We start from the raw sequence: 18,602 nt of genomic DNA on the forward strand, positions 1-18,602 counted from the left end.
CAACAGATTACTCAGTTATGGCTAGCAGCATTGGAAGACATTCCTAAAATTTTATTTTATTTAATTAATTTATTTATTTAGAGTTGGAGTCTCACTCCGTCGCCCAGACTGGAGTGCAGTGGCATGCTCATGGCCACCACAACCTCGACCTGCTGGGCTCCGGCGATCCTTCCGCCTCAGCCTTCCAAGTAGCCGGAACTACAGGCACGTGCAACCACACCTGGCTAATTTTTTTGATTTATTGTAGAGATGAGGTCTCGCCAAGAAGCCCGAGTGGGTCTCCAACCCGTGGGCTCAGACAATCCACTCACCTTGGCCTCCCAAAGTGCTGGGATTACAGGCTGAGCCACCGAGCCTGGCCAGGACATCAATTTTAATGTTAATTTTATGATTTATGGCACAAATCTATAATTTTTCTTAAATGTCATTTTTTTCTGGGATAATCTATTTAGACAAGAGATTAAATTAACTGCTGGCACCTCTTAAGTCCTTCATGTGTTTCTTTTAGGAAAATGAAGCTGTTTTTCTTTTGGATGATAAATTCATAAATGAAATTAATTTGCTGTCTGGAAGGACGAAGAAGAAAATTCCTAGTCTGCAGCCTTTGTTGAAGGATGTTACTGTCCTAACAACATCTAGCAATGGTTAAGTAATACTGATGTTTTCAAATGGCTAAAACTACATTTTAAAAAGGTTTTTAATTTTCTCTTTTAAAAATTATTTTTATTTTAGATTCGGGGGTACTCATGGACATATTGTATAGTGGTGGGATTTGGGTCTCAGGTGACCCATTCCCAGACAGTGAACATTGTGCCCCCTAGGTAGTTTCTGAACTATAGCCCCCAATCTCCTTCCCCAATATTGGTGTCCCCAGTGTCTCTTATTTCCATCTTTGTGACCGTTTAACTCCCACATATGAGTGAGAACATGTGATATTTGGTTTTCTGTTTCTGAGTCAGTTTATTACGATGATGATCTCCAGCTCCATCCATGTTGCTGCAAAGGACATGATTTCATTCTTTTTTATGGCTGTGTAGTATTCCATGGTGTATATATACCACATTTTCATTATCTGTTGATTGGTTGATGGGCATTTAAGTTGATTCTACATCTTTGCAATTGTGAATTGTCCTGCAATGAATATGTGAGTGCGGATGTCTTTTTAAAATAATGACCTCTATTCCTTTGGGTAGATTACTAGTAGTGGATAAAATGGAAGATCCCCTTTTATAAAACTGCATATTTAAATAATTTAGGTTAATATTAAGGAAAATATTAGAATTATATAAGTATTGTGTTTTATTTTTGGAAATAGATGCCTGGCTAGCTGGCATACTCACTACAGGGGACCTTTTCCTTTGGAACAAAGATCAAGATTGTTTGAAAACTATACAAGTAACTGAAAAGCCTAAGAAAATAATCAAAGCTGCAGTAGGTAGGAATTTTTATTTTTTTAAATTGGTTTAACTAGTAGAAATAGGAGGAAAAGAAGAAACATTTTTCTATTACTGTTTTAAAAATGTATTTCTGTATGTGTGCATATGCATATCTGTATGTATGTGTATATTATTTTTTATGGTGTTTATCTGGAATCCCTATATTCCGTTTGAAGAAGAAAATTCTGGCATACCTAACATTTCTGTGATAACAATGGGTTCCTAATATCACATAGTAAATACCGTACTTGATAAATGTTACTATTATTTGTATTTTTAATTTATTACTAGTGCCTTAGTTTTCACATCCTGAATGGTAATATCATTTGGGATTTTTATTTTAAGAATAGATAAATTATGCACTTTTTTTGGTAAATTTAGACTTAAGATATTTAATATTTAATTACCTTTCTTTTTTTTTAGCAAGCAGTTTGAAACTGTATTTATATGTATCTGGAAATGGGAAAAGAATTCTGCTCATTACACCTTCTGGATGCATATTTCTTTGGGAATATTTAGAATCAAAGAATAACTTATCTTCTAAAAGCCTTTCATTGACGGGTCAGTGGTCCCAGATCATACCTGAAGAAGCAGTTCTTTTGCCTTCCACTGAAGATAAAGAAGCTGTAGTGAATGCTGTTTTTATAAAAAATGAGGTAACCAGACAGGGTATTGTAGAGGTTGAGATTTCAGACTCTAAGATACTATCCATGAAACTATTTAGCAGAGTATGTAGTGGCATAGCTATATATCTTTAGTCATCATTAATTGTCATAGTAATTGTGAAATTATCATATGGAAAAGATATTTTTATATTTCTTGGTTAAATTTTTGAAGTGTTTATTAAAAGTGGTTTCAACTTAGAACTTCCTTTCTCTTTCATTGATTTAAAATTATAACTTGGGCTGGGTGTGGTGGCTCAGGCCTGTAATCCCAGCACTTTGAAAGGCCAAGGCGAGAGAATTGCCTGAGCTCAGGGATTCGAGACCTACCTGGGCAACTTGGTGAGACCTCCTCTTTACAATAAATCAAAAAATAAGCTGGGCATAGTGGTGTGCACCTATAGTTCCAGCAACTTAGAAGGCTGAGGCGGAAGGATTGCTGGATCCCAGCAGGTCAAGGCTGCGGTGGCCATGAGTGTGCCATTGTACTCCAGCTTGGGTGACAGAATGAGACTCCAACTCAAAAATAAAAAAATAAAATTATAACTTGTCTTATAATTTAGCAAGCTAGCATTGGTGGCACTAAATAAACTTGTCACTTCCTTGGAAATAATAGATTGCTTAACTGAAAAAGACATTTAAAATACCTGTTTGAGACTGAGTGCAGTGACTCATATCTATAATCCCAGCACTTTGGGAGGTGGAGGCGAGAGGATTGCCTGAGCTCAGGGGTTCAAGACCAGTCTGGGCATCTTGGCGAGATTTTGTCTCTACAATAAATAAAAAAATTAGCCAGACATGATGGTGTATACTTGTAGTTCTGGCTACTTGGAAGGCAGAGGCGGAAGGAGTGTCTGAACTTAGCAGGTAAAGACTGTAGTGGCCATGATCATGCCACTGCACTCCAGCCAGGGTAACAGAGTGAGATACTGACTCAATTAAAAAAACAAAATACCTGCTTGGTACTCTTTGTGTGTATGGACCAACATTTTATTATCTAAACCACTATTGTTAGAAATATAAGTGTAAAGTTTTCTTTTCCTCCCATCTCCAAATCCTTGGGGTGGTCCCCTAATTTAAATAAAACTAAAAGATGAGTAAAATAAATATAAGAATCTTTACAGTTATAGCCATAATATATGTCAGTATTTTCTTAAGAGCATAAATTGCAGCCTGATTTCCCATTTGGGATCTGTCATTGACGCAGAAAAAAATTATTAGTCTTTAGTTTAATGATAAAAATAGAAATATAAGCAAGATCTCAATATTTTTCATTTATTTATGATGAGGAATATATTTATATATCTTTTATATCTTAATTTATTTTCAGATTAATTTTATACTAAAGTATATTAAATCTATCTACAGTTATTTGGAGACTGCTGCCTCTGTTCCTTTACTTTTTATTCTGGGGAGTGCCTGAAGTTAACATTTTTAGCAATTCGATGGCATGAGAATGTATTTACACCTATGAGGTAAGGTAAATGGTTTCTTCCTTATTTTCTATACTTTAAAAAAATATTATCTTTTGGCCTGTGTATACATAATATGAGAAATTTGTGAATGTTAACAGGAATTTCAGTTTCTAAGGCTTTATAAGTCCTTTCTTCCACTCTTTCCGTTCTGAATATTTTAATCTAGAAATCTGTTTAACTTGTTTTTATTTTGTTTCTCTTCTTGGAAGTGAGAACTTGTAAAAGATAAAATAGGCTATTGTTTTACTTGTCTTGGGGTTATAAATATAATTATTTTGGAAAATAACTCAATTGAAATTGTTTTAGTAGCATAAGTATTTGAATTTACTGTTGTACATTTTACATGCTCAAGGTTTTTTTGTTTGTTTGTTTGTTTTTGAGTCAAAGAGCCTCACTCTGTTGTCCAGGCTGGAGTGCAGTAGCATGACCTGGCTCACTGCAGCCTCTAACTCCTAGGCTCAAGCGATTCACCTGCATCAGCCTCCTGAGTAGCTGGGACTATAGGTGCATGCCACCATACCTGTTTCATTTATTTTATTTACTTATTTATTTTTGAATTGGATTCTCACTCTGTTGCCTAGGCTGGAGTGCTGTGGCATGATCATGGCTCACCACAGCCTTGACCTCCTGGGCTCAGGCAATCCTTCTGTTCCAAGTTGCTGGAACTACAGGTGTGTGCCAGCTTGCCTGTCTAATTTTTCTGTTTTTTGTTGAGATAGGGTCTTGCTATATTGCCTAGGCTTCCCTCAAATTCTTGGGCTCAAGCAGTCCTGCCTTGGACTCCAAAAGTGTTAGGATTATAGGTGTGAGCCAATGTGCCTGGCCTATTTTTTATTTTTTTGTAGAGATGAGGTCTAGCTATGTTGTTCAGGCTGGTCTTGAACTCCTGGGCTCAAATGATCCTCCCTCCTTTCACCTGCCAAAGTGCTGGAATTACAGGTGGGAGCCACTTCACCTGGCCTAAAGTGTTTTTTTAATTAAAAATAATTTTTATTCTAAAAAGTTCAATAAAACAAAAAAATACATTCAAAGTTTATAATGTCTAAGTCAGATTTAATAAAGTGGTTTTTAATATTTTGTTTATTTTTTGTGCCAACAGTACTTTATTAAGGTATAATTTACATAAAGGAAAACAAACACATCTTAAGTGTATAATTAGATGAACTGAAAAATATATACACCTGTGTAACCATCACTTTGATCAGTTGTAGAATGCAGACACTATCCTCTAAAATTCCTTCTTCTTTACTTTTTATATTCCTGTTAAAATGTTTGGTGTTATATAAAAATATGTTTACCTAAAACCTTTAGTGGAATCAGGTGTGTTTAGGGTTGACTGTGGAACATGGCTCTACCAACAGAACTCTGATATTGAGCTTATTTGACTAAGTGACAGCTGCCCTTTTGTACCCTGGAAGAATCTTCTGAAAGGTCTCTGTGGAGCCCCCTAAGTATGTGTGCACATGTAGGAATTTAGGTGGCCCTTTTAATTTTATGTTGTGAATTATATATCGATTTAAAAGTTACTATACTTTGAGTTTTCAATTATTTCATTACTTTCTTAGATCATTGCCATACCATGTTCATTGGTCACAGCAAGATTGTCTTCTGTGCAATCTAATGCCTAAATGTGAATCAATAAAGTCAAGAGGAGCTCTGATTTCTGCCTTTTCAAGAGACGGCCTTACCCTGGCAGTAACTCTTAATCAGAAAGACCCCAAGGTCAGTAAATAAAATCTGTCTTAGAAAGTAATCTATGAAAGGGGAAACTTATGCTAGTTTTGAGATTTTTTTCCTTGAAAATAGTTTTTTTTTCTTCTTTTTCCTCAATATTCCTTTATATTCTTTAGATGGGTTTTTCCTAATCTAACTTGACATTGTGGATTGGTAAAGATGTTTAGATTAGCTGCCATATTTTTCAAAATTTTCTGTTTAGAAGTGATGACAGGATAACGGAAAGGGGAGAAAGGGAAAGAGTGCACTACGTTGTTCATGAGGGATCCACTCCCATGATCCAAACACTTCCCATTAGGCTACATCTCCAACATTGGGTATCATATTTCTTTTTTTTTTGAGTTGGAGTCTCATTCTGTCGCCCAGACTGGAGTGCAGTGGCCGCTCCCGGCCACCGCAGTCTTGCCCTGCTGGGTTCTGGTGATCCTTCAGCCTCAGCCTTCCAAGTAGCTGGAACTATAGGCGCACACTACCACGCCTGGCTAATTTTTTATTTATTGTGGAGATGAGGTCTCGCCAAGTTGCCCAGGCGGGTCTCGAACCCGCGGGCTCAGGCCATCCACTCATCTCAGCCTCCCAAAGCACGGGATTACAGGCTGAGCCACCGAGTCCGGCTGGGCATCACATTTCCACTTAAGATTTGGAGGGGACACTCCAAAATGTCCAAATCACTAATATCCAAACCACATAAGGGGATCAGTATTGCCTTACTAGTTGGGAAAGTCTTTCTAGAAAGTTTATTAATATAATAATAGATCTCTGAGTTTCCAGAATTATAAATAATGGTTATAATAAAATAATTTTGATATTTGTTTTCTTTCTAGGCAACTCAGGTATTATTTATAAACACACTGAATTTTGTTACTCTCTCTGGTAGCCTTAAAGGATGTAGTAATAAGAATCCTGTGGTTCCAGCTACACTTATCAGGTAAGAATTCTTTTTTGTTTGTAAATAGTGTTATTTTCTTTTTAAACAATTAAAAACTTTGTTTAAATTTTATTTTATAATAGAGATGGGGGTCTTTCTATATTGCCCAGGCTGGTCTCAAACTCCTGGTCTCAGGCCATTCTCCCGCCTTGGCCTCCCAAAGTCCTGGAGTTACAGGTGTGAATCACCACACCTGGTCCTTCCAACAGTTTAACAAATTTAAGGCTCTAATTTTTTTTTTTTTTTTTTTGAGTTGGAGTCTCACTCTGTCGCCCAGGCTGGAGTGCAGTGACACAATCACAGCCACCCCAGTGTCGACCTGCTGGGCTCTGGCAATCCTTCCGCCTCAGCCTTCCAAGTAACCAGAACTACAGGCGTGTGCTACCATACCTGGCTGATTTTTTTATTTTATTGTAGAGACAATGTCTTGCCAAGTTGCCTGGTCTGGTCCTGAACCCATGGGCTCAGGTAATCCACTCGCCTCAGCCTCCCAAAGTGTTGGGATTACAGGCTGAGCCACTGAGCCTAGTGGGCTGGAGGCTTTAAAGTTGGCATTATCTGTATATGGGCCCACAGTAACGTGGTGATTTTGAATGGCACGTGAACTACCATTAGGATCAATGTGGAATTATAGAGGAGGAAGATTTTTTTCTTAGAGTTCATAACTTTTTCTGAGTACTTTTTTGTGCAGTTGTCTGAATTTCCAGAGGTTTCAGGTCCATCTAATCCTACCTCTTCATTTTCTTTCCCTTTCTACAAGTTTCTTTCCAAAAGTATTATTGATCTCTGTTAAGTCGTCTGTTTGATTTAGAGTATTCATCATTTTCATAAGGAGAAGCTACTTTTTAGTTCTCATGAAACATTACCAAATGATTAAGAAGTAGTAACAGTGACAACTTTGAGAAGAGGGAGCATCTGTTACTGAGTAGGACTCTAGAAGACTGCAGAAGGACAGGCATGGCCTTGAAATCTATCAGTAATCTTGGTATGGGTTCTGGTAGGGTTAAAATTCACTCTAACTGAAAGCTCAACTCTTTAGAGAGTATTTTCATTTTTGAATTGCTTATGAATCTAAATTTCTAGTTGGAATATTGTTGGACTAGGTGTTCATGAACAGACTTTTTTTATTCTGGGAAGTAGTATTCATAAAATGTATGTGGTGGTTGCCTGCTATTCATTGTTTGCCCTCATTTTTTAAAACTGTTGCTTGGTATATAGTCCATTATAAATTGTCAAAGACTTTGTAGAGAATCATTTCTAAACATGTTGTTACTTGTTTTTCTAGATCCTACTGGGTAGGTGATACCAGCTGGATGCATGATAGTCTTTTCCTGGCTTGTATGTTAAAACGTGGCTCCCTGGTTTTAATGACCTGCCAAGGTGAATTGTTAACGTTAGTTACATTTGGTTGCTCTATAGAATTTGGGCCAGCAGAATTTATTCCTCTTCATCCACTAATAACATATAGGTGAGACATTTGGATTCTGTTAATTTGTTTATAGAAGTTTTTCTCTTTTGTAGTACTTTTACTGTGCATTTAAAAAAAATAATTTCATCTTTCAAATTGTCTTATTCTTTCTTTGAGTCTGTCATCTCAATATCTGTTTCTTATTTATAGTTTTCTTCTATTTCTTTTTGTGGCTTAATCCTGGTGAAAATTTGACATTGTGACTATGTAAGTATAAGTTATTTAAATATTCAGTAGCACTAAAAATTTATCTTCTTTGATTGTTATAAAATAATGGCACTTAGATAAATTATTAACTCAAAAATAACTTGACATATGGATTTATCTATTTTTTCCCCAAAGGGAAAATATTGTTGGAAATGGATAAAAGACTTTAGGATTTAGCCATATTTTAATTTTGTTGTTGTTCCTTTTTATTAATTTTTTGTTAATACATAGTCTTTACATATTTATGGGGTATATGTGATATTTTGTTTCATACATAGAATGTGTAGTGAGCAAGTCACTATTTGAGGTACCCATTTTTTTTGAGTTGGGGTCTCAACTCTGTTGCCCAGGCTGCAGTGCAGTGGCACAATCACAGCTCATTGCAGCCTTGACCCTAATGGGTTCAAGCAATCCTCCTGCCTCAGCCTCCTGAGTAGCTGGCCAGTGCTATCACGCCTGGCTAATTTTTTTTTTGTTTTTTGTAGAGATGAGCTCTCACTGTGTTGCCTAGGAAAGTTTTGAACTCTTGAACTCAAACAATCTTCCTGCCTCAGCCTCCTGAAGTGTTAGGATTATAGGCATGAGCCACTGCCTTTATTTTAATTTCTAGTTGTGAGATGGAGTAGCAGTTTAGCTTTGGAATCAGACAGATCAAGATTCAAATACTGATTCTACTGCTCATTAGTTGTGTGACTTGGGTTAGTTATTCTTTAAGCCTCATTTTCTTTTACTATATAATGAGGGTGACAATAATTGTCTCTTAGGGTTGAGGGAATGAAGTAAAATAATACATGTTATAAATTATTCAGCACAGTTTTGGCATAAAGTGCTTAGTATTTGTTATGATTGATGTTAATTATATGTATATGTTTAGACTCATATACACAGCTATTTATAAAACAAAAATTGGAAAAGATCTTTGAAATTAATCCATTCCAAGCTGGGCTTGATGGCTCAGCCTGTAATCCCAGCACTTTGGGAGGCTGAGGTGAGTGCATTGCCTGAGTCCACGGGTTTGAGACTTGCCTGGGCAACTTGGCGAGACCTCATCTCTACAATAAAATCAAAAGTCAGCCGGGTGTGGTAGCGTGCGCCTGTAGTTCCAGCTGCTTGGAAGGCTGAGGTGGAAGGATAGCTGGAGCCCAGCAGGTCGAGGCTGCAGTGGCTGGGAGCGGCCACTGCCTTCCAGTCTGGGTGACAGAGTGAGACTCCAACTCAAAAAAAAAAAAAAAAAAAAGAAATTAATCCATTCTCTTTGCTTTAAAGAAAGAAAACTAGCCGGGCTTGGTGGCTCAGCCTGTAATCCCGCACTTTGGTAGGCTGAGGTGAGTGGATTGTCTGAGCCCGCGGGTTCAAGACCTGCCTGGACAACTTGGCGAGACCTCATCTCTATAATAAATCAAAAACTAGCCGAGCGTGGTAGTGCGCGCCTGTAGTTCCAGCTACTTGGAAGGCTGAGGCGAAAGAATCACCAGAGCCCAGCAGGTCGAGGCTGCGGTGGCCGGGTGTGGCCACTGCACTGCAGTCTGGGTGACAGAGTGAGACTCCAACACAAAAAAAAATTTAAAAAAAGAAATTAATGCATTCTCTTTGCTTTAAAGAAAAAAAATTAGCCGGGCTCGGTGGCTCAGCCTGTAATCCCACGCTTTGGTAGGCTGAGGTGAGTGAATTGTCTGAGCCTGTGGGTTCAAGACCTGCCTGGGCAACTTGGCGATACCTCGTCTGTACAATAAATCAAAAACTAGCTGAGCGTGGTAGTGCGCGCCTGTAGTTACAGCTACTTGGAAGGCTGAGGCAAAAGGATCACCAGAGCCCAGCAGGTCGAGGCTGCGGTGGCTGGGAGTGGCCACTGCACTCCAGTCTGAGCAACAGAGTGAGACTCCAACTCAAAAAAAAATAAAAATAAAAATAAAGAAATAGAGAAAACTGAGATTGGTTGTGTCCTTAATTATGTTTAGGAAAATTGATACTGAATTGTTAGCAATAGATAATGCTAATAGTAATATTTTTCCCTATTGTGAAAATATTTTTTCCTTACTGCTTATACCCTAGTTCATAATTGACTGGAATTTTCTCAGATTCTTCTTTAAAATTAATATTTGGGAGCCTTTCAAAAAAGATTAGAGATAACAGCTATTAGTTATCTCTTAGTGTGTTGGCCTCCAAATTTTAAAAATATTCACATATGGCTGGGCTTGGTGGCTCAGCTTGTAATCCCAGCACTTTGGGAGACTAAAGTGAGTGGATTGCCTGAGCCTATGGGTTCAAGATCAGCCCCGGCAACTCGGCAACTTGACAGGACCTCGTCTCTACAATAAATAAAAAATTAGCCAGGCATGGTAGCGTGTGCCTGTAGTTCTGGCTACTTGGAAGGCTGAGGCGGAAGGATCGCCAGAACCCAGCAGGTCGATACTAGGGTGACTGTGAGCATGCCACTGCACTCCAGCCTGGACAACGGAATGAGACTCCCAACTCAAAAAAAAAAAAAAAATCACATATAATTTATAGTAATAGTGACATTTTCACTTTTTAAAGATAAGATAAAATATATATGTACCGCTTATAATTTTTTTGTTCTAACAGTTTATCTTATACATATTTCCATGTCAGGCATTATATTTTAATAGTTCTAAAGATTTCTGTGGTGTGTAAATCCTATAATCACTAATCTTTTGTTGGCTAATTACAAAATCTTTATTTGAATAGTTGTTTAACTGGAAAAAAATTACAACACATTATAATGGTTTTTTTCCCTTTGTATTTATAAAACCCCAAACTTTATAAGGAGTGATATTAAGTAGTCAGAATCAGATAAATTACAATAATAATAAGTACATTTATGTGGCAATTCAGTCAAACTTAATCTCAGAATGATACATTTTATTCACCATCATTCTCTCCAAATGTTCTTTTCAGTTTTTTTCCTTGCTGCTCCTTAATAAGTATACTGATGATTCATAATTGTATTTCTAGGAATATATTTAAATTTTTGGTAAGAAGGAAAGTTAACTGTTTAACTCTTTTGTAGTAAAAAAAAAAAATGCCGTAATTGTTTTCTGAAATACGTTGTATATTAATTAAGAACAAAATAGAGTAAATGTCATCATTCAGGAAAAAAATTTTAAAACATATAAGCTTATATGTTATTTATTTATTTTTTATCTTTATTTTTTTGAGTTGGAGTTTCACTCTGTCACCCAGACTGGAGTGCAGTGGCACGCTCCCGGCCACCGCAGCCTCAACCTGCTGGGCTCTGGCAATCCTTCCGCCTCAGCCTTCCAGGTAGCTGGAACTACAGGTGCACGCTACCACACCCGGCTAGTTTTCTTTGATTTATTGTAGAGACGAGGTCTCGCCAAGTGGTCCAGGCGGGTCTCGAATTCGCGGGCTCAGGCAATCCGCTTGCCTCGGTCTCCCAAAGTGCTGGGATTACAGGTTGAGCCACCGATCCCGGCCTGCTTATATGTTATTTAATAATTGTTTTCCTGACAGATATATACACATTTCGTATTTGTGTGTTTCATCTACTTGATTTTTCATCATTCTGTAACTTTTATTAATTTGCTTTTTCGGGGAAAAATATGATTGTTTTCTTCAAGATCTTTCTCTGATTCTTGAATTTTGATGTTTGTTTATTAGACCACAGCAGTTTACATTTCAAGATTCAAATAATTCTGTAGATTCATCAGCTTCTGATAGTGACCCTATGAGACAGAAATTTTCTATAAAAGCACATTCACGGTTACCCTACCTCATTGTTTCTGATGGATACATGGTCACGACCCTTCGATTTCTTGATAACCTGTCTCCATCAGTGCTCATAAGATCACTTCTACTTGATTCAACTCAGAGACTTGAGAGAACATACCAAAGTATGATGTTGTCTAAGGTAGGTATAATGCTTTTTGGTATCATTGACAAAAGTTGTTTTTTTTTTTTAATATTTAAAACTATACTGATAGTGATGTCCTTAAATTGTATATAGTTTTCTATACAATTTTTAATTTTATTTATTTATTTTAAAGATGTGTGGTACAGTTCAGGGATAAGTATACAAATGGTCATTGTGCAGGTACCCTTGTTGATGAGGTGTGCTCCCCCACCCCTCACAGAATCCCACTACTGCCAATCCCACTCACCTCCCCGTGGCATTTCCCACTACTGACAATCCTTTTCTTATAATATTATGATAATTGTTCAAGGTTCAGTTATGGGTGAGAACATGTGATACTTAGTACTTTTTTCTGTGATAGATCACTCAATATTATAGACTCTAAGTCCATCCAAGTTTCTGTGAAGTTCATAAAGAAGTTCCTTCTTTATGGCTGCGTAATATTCCATCATGTATGTGTACCACATTTTTTTTTATCCAGTCTTCTTTTCTTTTGATGGGCAGTTACGGTTGGTTCCATGTTTTTGCTATTGTGAACAGTGCTGCAATAAACATGCATGTCCAGGTATCTTTTTCATAGAGTGATTTGAGTTCCTCTAGATATATTCCCAGTTGGGGGATTGCAGGGTTGTATGGAAGGTCAATTTTGTTTTTGTTTTTTTTGAGTTGGAGTCTCACTCTGTCGCCCAGACTGGAGTGCAGTGGCTGCTCCCGGCCACCGCAGCCTCGACCTGCTGGGCTCTGGCGATCCTTTTGCCTCAGCCTTCTGAGTAGCTGGAATTACAGGCATGCGCTACCATGCCCGACTGATTTTTTTATTTATTATAGAGATGAGGTCTCGCTGCCTAGGTGGGTCTCGAACCCATGGGCTCAGGCAATCTACTCACCTCAGCCTCCCAAAGGCGCGGGATTACAGGCTGAGCCACCGAGCCCAGCTGGAAGATCGGTTTTTTAGACGTTTTAGGAATTGGCAAATTATTACAGAGGTTGTACTAGTTTATACTCCCACCAACAGTGTAGTAGTGTTTCCTTATCCCCACATCCTCTCCAGTATCTGTTGTTTTTTGAGTTATTGTTGGTGGCCATCCTGACTGGAGTTATGTGGTATCTCAGTGTGGTTTTAATTTGCATTTCTTTGATGACTAGTGAGGCTGAGCATTTTTTCATGTAGCTGTTGCTTGCTCAAATGACTTCTTTTGAGAAGTGCCTATTCATATCTTTTGCCAATTTTGTAATGGGGTGGGCTGTTTGTTTTTGTAAATCTTTAATTGTTTGTAATACAAATTACAGATAACATTTTGCTTTTGGAAATCTTTTATCTTTTCTCATGCAGCCAAAAAGCAAAGGACTGAACTTGCGATCACTGAATTCCCTAAGGTCTAGTCTGTTAAAACACCAAGGAAATGAAAGTTCAACTGAGTCTACTATACCCAGATTCTTGCAGGCAGAGGAAACAATGAAGTTAAATAAAAAAACAGCAGATTTTCAGGTACTTAATAGCAGTATTTTACTTACTTTGAACAATTACATACTGACTTTATTCTAAGAAACATATTTTGTTTTTCTCTTGTTAAAGAGAAGAGAAATTTGAGAACACCAAAGTGATTCTATTCATGAGATACTAATGGCCAGGTGGAGAGGCTCACGCCTGTAATCTCAACACTTTGAGAAGTTGTAGTTGGAGAATCATTTGAGGCCAGGAGTTCAAGATCAGCCTGGGCAACATAGTGAGACCCCCGTCTCTATAAAAATAAAACATTTTTAAAAATTAAAAAAAAAATAGCCAGGTGTGGTGGTACACATCTGTAGTCCCAACTACTCAGGAAGTTGAGGCAGAAGGATCACCTGAGCTTAGGAGATTGAGACTGCAGTGAGTGTGATTGTGTCACTATACTCCAGCCTGGAGAGTGAGACTGTAACTCAAAAAAGTGTTAAATGGTGTTAAGCATTATTTTTTCTTTCATGTTTAAGGGTTTTGAAGCAGAAGAAACTAATGAAGACAGATACGTTTTTCACAACTCACTTCCTTTTTGGAACCAAAAAAATGATCTGTTTAGTAGTGTCAAGGAAGGAAGACTGGAATTTGCATCTATGTTTGATACGATACATGTAAAGGATGATACTGAAGAGACAGATAAAACCATTACAGAACTGCATTCTATCCAGAAGAATCTACTTGCAGCATGGAGTATAGCAATTTCAAAAAATGTATCAGAAAAAAATGTAATGTTAAATTACACAGTAGTTTGTATCACTCATTTTTTCTACATTCTTCAATTTGTAAAATACCCTTTCCCCAACCTGGCTCTTTTTTTAAGCAAGAACTCAAGACATAATGCATGGTTGCCTTGTATCTTTCAACTTTTTCATCAGTGTTTATCTATCCAGTATTGGGATATAAGATACAAACAAGATGTAGGGCATTTGATAAAGCTGACCTCAAATACTATAAAGCTTTTGCTAACTCATCAACAAACAAGTCAGTTATTCTCAGAGAAACTTTTAGCCTGTTTTTATTTACTCAGAATGGTAGCTGACAGCTTAAATGGTGTATATAATCTTCAGCCTGAAGTTATTTCAGCATCAACTGATGGAAGTAGAGCAGCAGATCAAGACTCATTGGTGGTACCTATTTTTCAAATGTTTCGAGACAGTGGTTCTCAGGAAGACTGGTCTTTGAACTCATCTTTCAAGATGCATCCTCAAGCAGTCAATCCTGTACAACAACCAGGACACAGGTATAATTGCTTTCTTTAATATTAGGATACTGTTAGCATCATAGATTTTTCAATTTTTAAAAAACTGAGATTTTAAGTCTCATAATGTAAAATGCACCATTTCAAAGCATACAACTTAGTGTTTTTTTAGTGTATTTACAAGGCTTTCAAACTATAAGCATTAATTTCAGAAAACTTGTATCATTCCAGAATAACCTTGTATCCATTAGCTCTCAGCATTTAGGTTTTATGTTATTTTAAAAATGTTTACATATGTATATCAAAAATATCATGTTATATATGACAAATATTACAATTTTAATTTGTTAAAAATATTTGAGGATTTATGCTGAATGTGTATACTACACATTTTTAAAAAATCTTGAGCAATCACGATGTTATTGAAAGATTTTGGTTTAGTTAAGTACTATTAAAAAATAACCACAGGTGAATAAAACATTTATGAAGATTTTTAATGTATATTATGCAGTTTTTTGATCATTGGACTTTGTGCTATATTTATATCTGATCAATTTGTATATATGTTATTATGTCGGTAGAGAATACAAGCTAGCCGGACGTGGTGGCATGTGCCTGTAGTTCCAGCTACTTGGAAGGCTGAGGCAGAAGGATCTCCTGAGCCCAGGAGACTGAGGCTGCAGTGGCCGTGAGCGTGCCACTGCACTCTAGCCTGGGTGACAGAGTGAGACTCTGACTCAAAAAAAAAAAATACAGGCAAAAAAACAGGCTAAGAAGGGACCTGTGCTTATTACAGCCTGAAATTTGGTTTTGATGATTACCTGATTTTGTGTACAGATTGATTGTTCTCTGGAGAGTATTGTACAAAAAAACTTTATGGTATCAAGAGCAATTAAGTCAAAGAACTCCTGAAGGTGACAGACAGTTACCTGAAGAGATGGTGCATGAAGCTTCTACTGTCAAATCCCTATTATGTCATATACAGGCCAACTTACAGACTGCTGGAGATCGCTTGAACCAACCCTTAGAACTTAAATCTATCACTGGTCAGTATTCTATAAACATTTTCTAACTCCATGTATAAGTGATATGTTAACAAGGCTTTGATTTTTAAATTTAATTTGTTTCTCAATATTTTTGACTGAGTTGCACTCATTGAATTTTAAAACAAAGTAAATTATAAAGTAATTAATTGTGACTAATTGTTGGTTAAAAACTTTCTAGGTGAAGAGTGTTTCTTATTAGGTTCATATGAAAAGTCTGTTCAGCTGTGGAAAAAAGCTGTACAAGAAATTCAAGAGAAAGGTAGGAAAGTGTTAGAAAATAATATGTCTTAACATTGATAAGTACATATTTTAGCTTGCTTCAGAGCTTAAAAATAATTCCAAACTTCATAGTGCCCGTGGTATCTTAATGTTCAAATAGAATACACATTGTAGGCAACTTGGCACTCAGAAATACTTATTTTAAATTATTCTTAGTCTTGGAAATAAATGTATTTTATGACTGCTTGGATTGTATGTTTCATTTATTTATCTACTTAACCAGTATTTGTTGAGTGCCTACTGTGTGCCCAGGACTTTATTAGGGACTAGAGAGATAACTGAAATATACAACTTTACCTTCAAGTTGCCCATGATCACTTTTCTCATTATGTTGTATGGTAGGTGCTTACAGAGCACAGAAGAGAACTGTGATACAATTTGAGGCTGGAGTGCAAGCATCAGTTGGGAAAACCTGGAGGAGATGACCTTTAAAATTGAGTATAAATTGACTGAGTAAGGTAGTAGGAATGCCTAAACAGAGGATATAGCATTCCAAAACCTGAAAGACCTAGGAAACCGTGACAGTTTGGTAGACTGCAAGTAGTTCAGTAAGACTTGATTGTGATATCATGTATCTAATATTGGTGATAAGATGATGATAGCTAAGGTGAGAGGGAGGTAGAGAACAGATGATGAAGGAAGATCTTATATGGAGTGCCAAGGGATTAAGATTTTATCCTGAAGACAGCAGTATCTTGTAAGATACTTTATGTAGGAAAGGGCCTGTTCAAATCAATATAGACCATTTAGAAGGATAACTTTGGTACAGTTGTGAAGGGTCATTTGTAGGAGGAGTATGGTTTAGAGATGTGGGTTTTACCTAGAAGCAAGAAAATCAGTCAGATGAGGAGGCTCTGAACCAAAGCAATGTCAAGAGTATTGAAGAACAGAGGTCATGTTTGACAGATATTTAATAGGTTTGATCAGTTGTACGTGTGTTTAACTAGATTTGGAGAAAGAAGGCTAATGTAGTTCTCAGATTTGAGGATTGTCCAGCTGGATGAAGAAGAGTGGCATCCAGTGAGATGGGGAGCTCTAAATAAAGAAAAGTTTTCATGCTGGGCATGGTGGCTCACTCCTGTAATCCCAGCATTTTGAGAGGCAGAGGCGAGAGGATTGACTGAATTTAGGGGCCAAGAACATCCTGGGCAACTTGGCAAGACCTTGTCTCTATAATAAATTAAAAAAAAAATTAGCTAGGCATGATGGTATGTGCCTGTAGTTCTAGCTACTTGGAAGCCTGAGGCAGAAGGATCGTCTGAGCCCAGAAGGTCGATGCTGTGGTTGCCCTGATTGTATGAGTGTACTCTAGCCTGGGTAACAGAATGAGACTCTTAACTCAAAAAAAGAAAAGTTTTAGTAATGAGTTCTGTTGTGGACATTTTATTTAATTTCATTTCCAAGTGTATCCATTAGGAATAGCTTCTAGTAATGGAGACTGAAAGTAGCAATGGCTTCAACAGAGAGAGACTTTGTCTTATGAAAGGAGAAGTTGATAGTCTGGGGCTGATTTGATGTTTCCTTGCTATCATCAAGGACCTAGGCTCCTTCAGTTTTTCTACTGCATCATTCTTAGTGCATTGCTTCCAAACTTAAGGCCATTATAGGCTAAAATGGTAGCTGGAGCTCCAGCAATCACATTCTAGGCAGCAAACAGGAGGAAAGTAGGAAGGGTCTGCCGCCTAGCTGATTTACTGCTCTTTAAACAATTTTCTTGGAAATTCTATACAATATTATCTCTTGGTTCAGAGCCTAGTCACATTTTTATATGACTACATCTAGTGAGAAATTGTGATCTGGGTTCATTGTAACCATAAATAAAATTGGATTTTTTTGTGTGTGTGTGTGTTGGCTCCCGGCCACCGCAGCCTCAACCTGCTGGGCCCCAGTGATCTTTCCGCCTCAGCCTTCCAAGTAGCTGGAACTACAGGAGCGCACTACCATGCCCGGCTAATTTATTGTAGAGATGAGGTCTCACCTGCCCAGGTGGATCTCAAACCCGCGGGCTCAGGCAATCCACTCACCTCAGCCTCCCAAAGGCACGGGATTATAGACTGAGCCACCGAGCCTGGCTTACCTATTGTTTTTCTATTCCCGCAGATAAGGTACAGTATATAGGAGTTAATAACACATATTTCTAGTCCCCAGAAGAATAATTTCCTCCACCATATTAAAGATTTTCACAAAAACCAATATGTAAAAGTATGTAGGTCCACGTGATTCACATCGCTCATATTTGCAACATAATTTAAAATAATTTCAGGCTTTTTGACTGATACAATATTTCCACCATGTAATGTCCTTGTGGTAGATTCCTGTATGATTCCAAGTGCTGAGAATTCTAACAATCCTTTTGTCCTTCTACACAAGAAGTATAAGATTATTTTTCCTATACACTACTTTTTTTTCATTAAAACCTTTGGCTTTTTGATTTGTGCTGGTAATACACAAGCATTTTATCTTAATATAGTTATCTTTTCTTTAACTGTTGCTTGAAGTGGTTTAGTAAAGTCATGAAAATAATTTTCTGAGAATATATTTTGATTCTTTAAAAAAATCTGTATAAGAGACTACAGAGTATTTGAATTGCGTTTTTCAAAGAGGTGTGTTTAAATTAAGCAATAACCAGAGGGAAAGATATATATGAATAAACACATAATATATTTATAACAGTTATAGGGTGGTAGACTTTTTTTTTTTTTTTATTATGGTTTTGTGGGGTACAGTTAAGGGTTAGGTGTACAATGACGTTTCATTCAGGCACCCTGTAGATAAGAAT

The 18,602-nt window shown here is 37.2% G+C and overlaps 1 protein-coding gene across 1 annotated transcript in view; it reads left to right on the top strand.

Annotated features, from left to right (window-relative positions):
• The first annotated feature begins 7,635 nt into the window (after window positions 1-7,635).
• Window positions 7,636-18,602, top strand: part of LOC110596001 (protein JBTS17-like) — a 24,098-nt gene continuing 13,131 nt past the window's right edge. The window contains exons 1-6 of the mRNA XM_021714655.1: window positions 7,636-7,703; window positions 11,550-11,799; window positions 13,136-13,291; window positions 13,774-14,540; window positions 15,336-15,544; window positions 15,723-15,803. Coding sequence (XP_021570330.1) covers window positions 11,617-11,799; window positions 13,136-13,291; window positions 13,774-14,540; window positions 15,336-15,544; window positions 15,723-15,803 — 1,396 coding nt within the window. The 5' untranslated portion in view covers window positions 7,636-7,703; window positions 11,550-11,616. The remainder of the gene's footprint in view (window positions 7,704-11,549; window positions 11,800-13,135; window positions 13,292-13,773; window positions 14,541-15,335; window positions 15,545-15,722; window positions 15,804-18,602) is intronic.

The sequence above is a fragment of the Carlito syrichta genome, unplaced genomic scaffold (assembly GCF_000164805.1).
Source record: "Carlito syrichta isolate Samal-C Ts95f unplaced genomic scaffold, Tarsius_syrichta-2.0.1 Scaffold305689, whole genome shotgun sequence".
Lineage (NCBI taxonomy): Eukaryota > Metazoa > Chordata > Mammalia > Primates > Tarsiidae > Carlito > Carlito syrichta.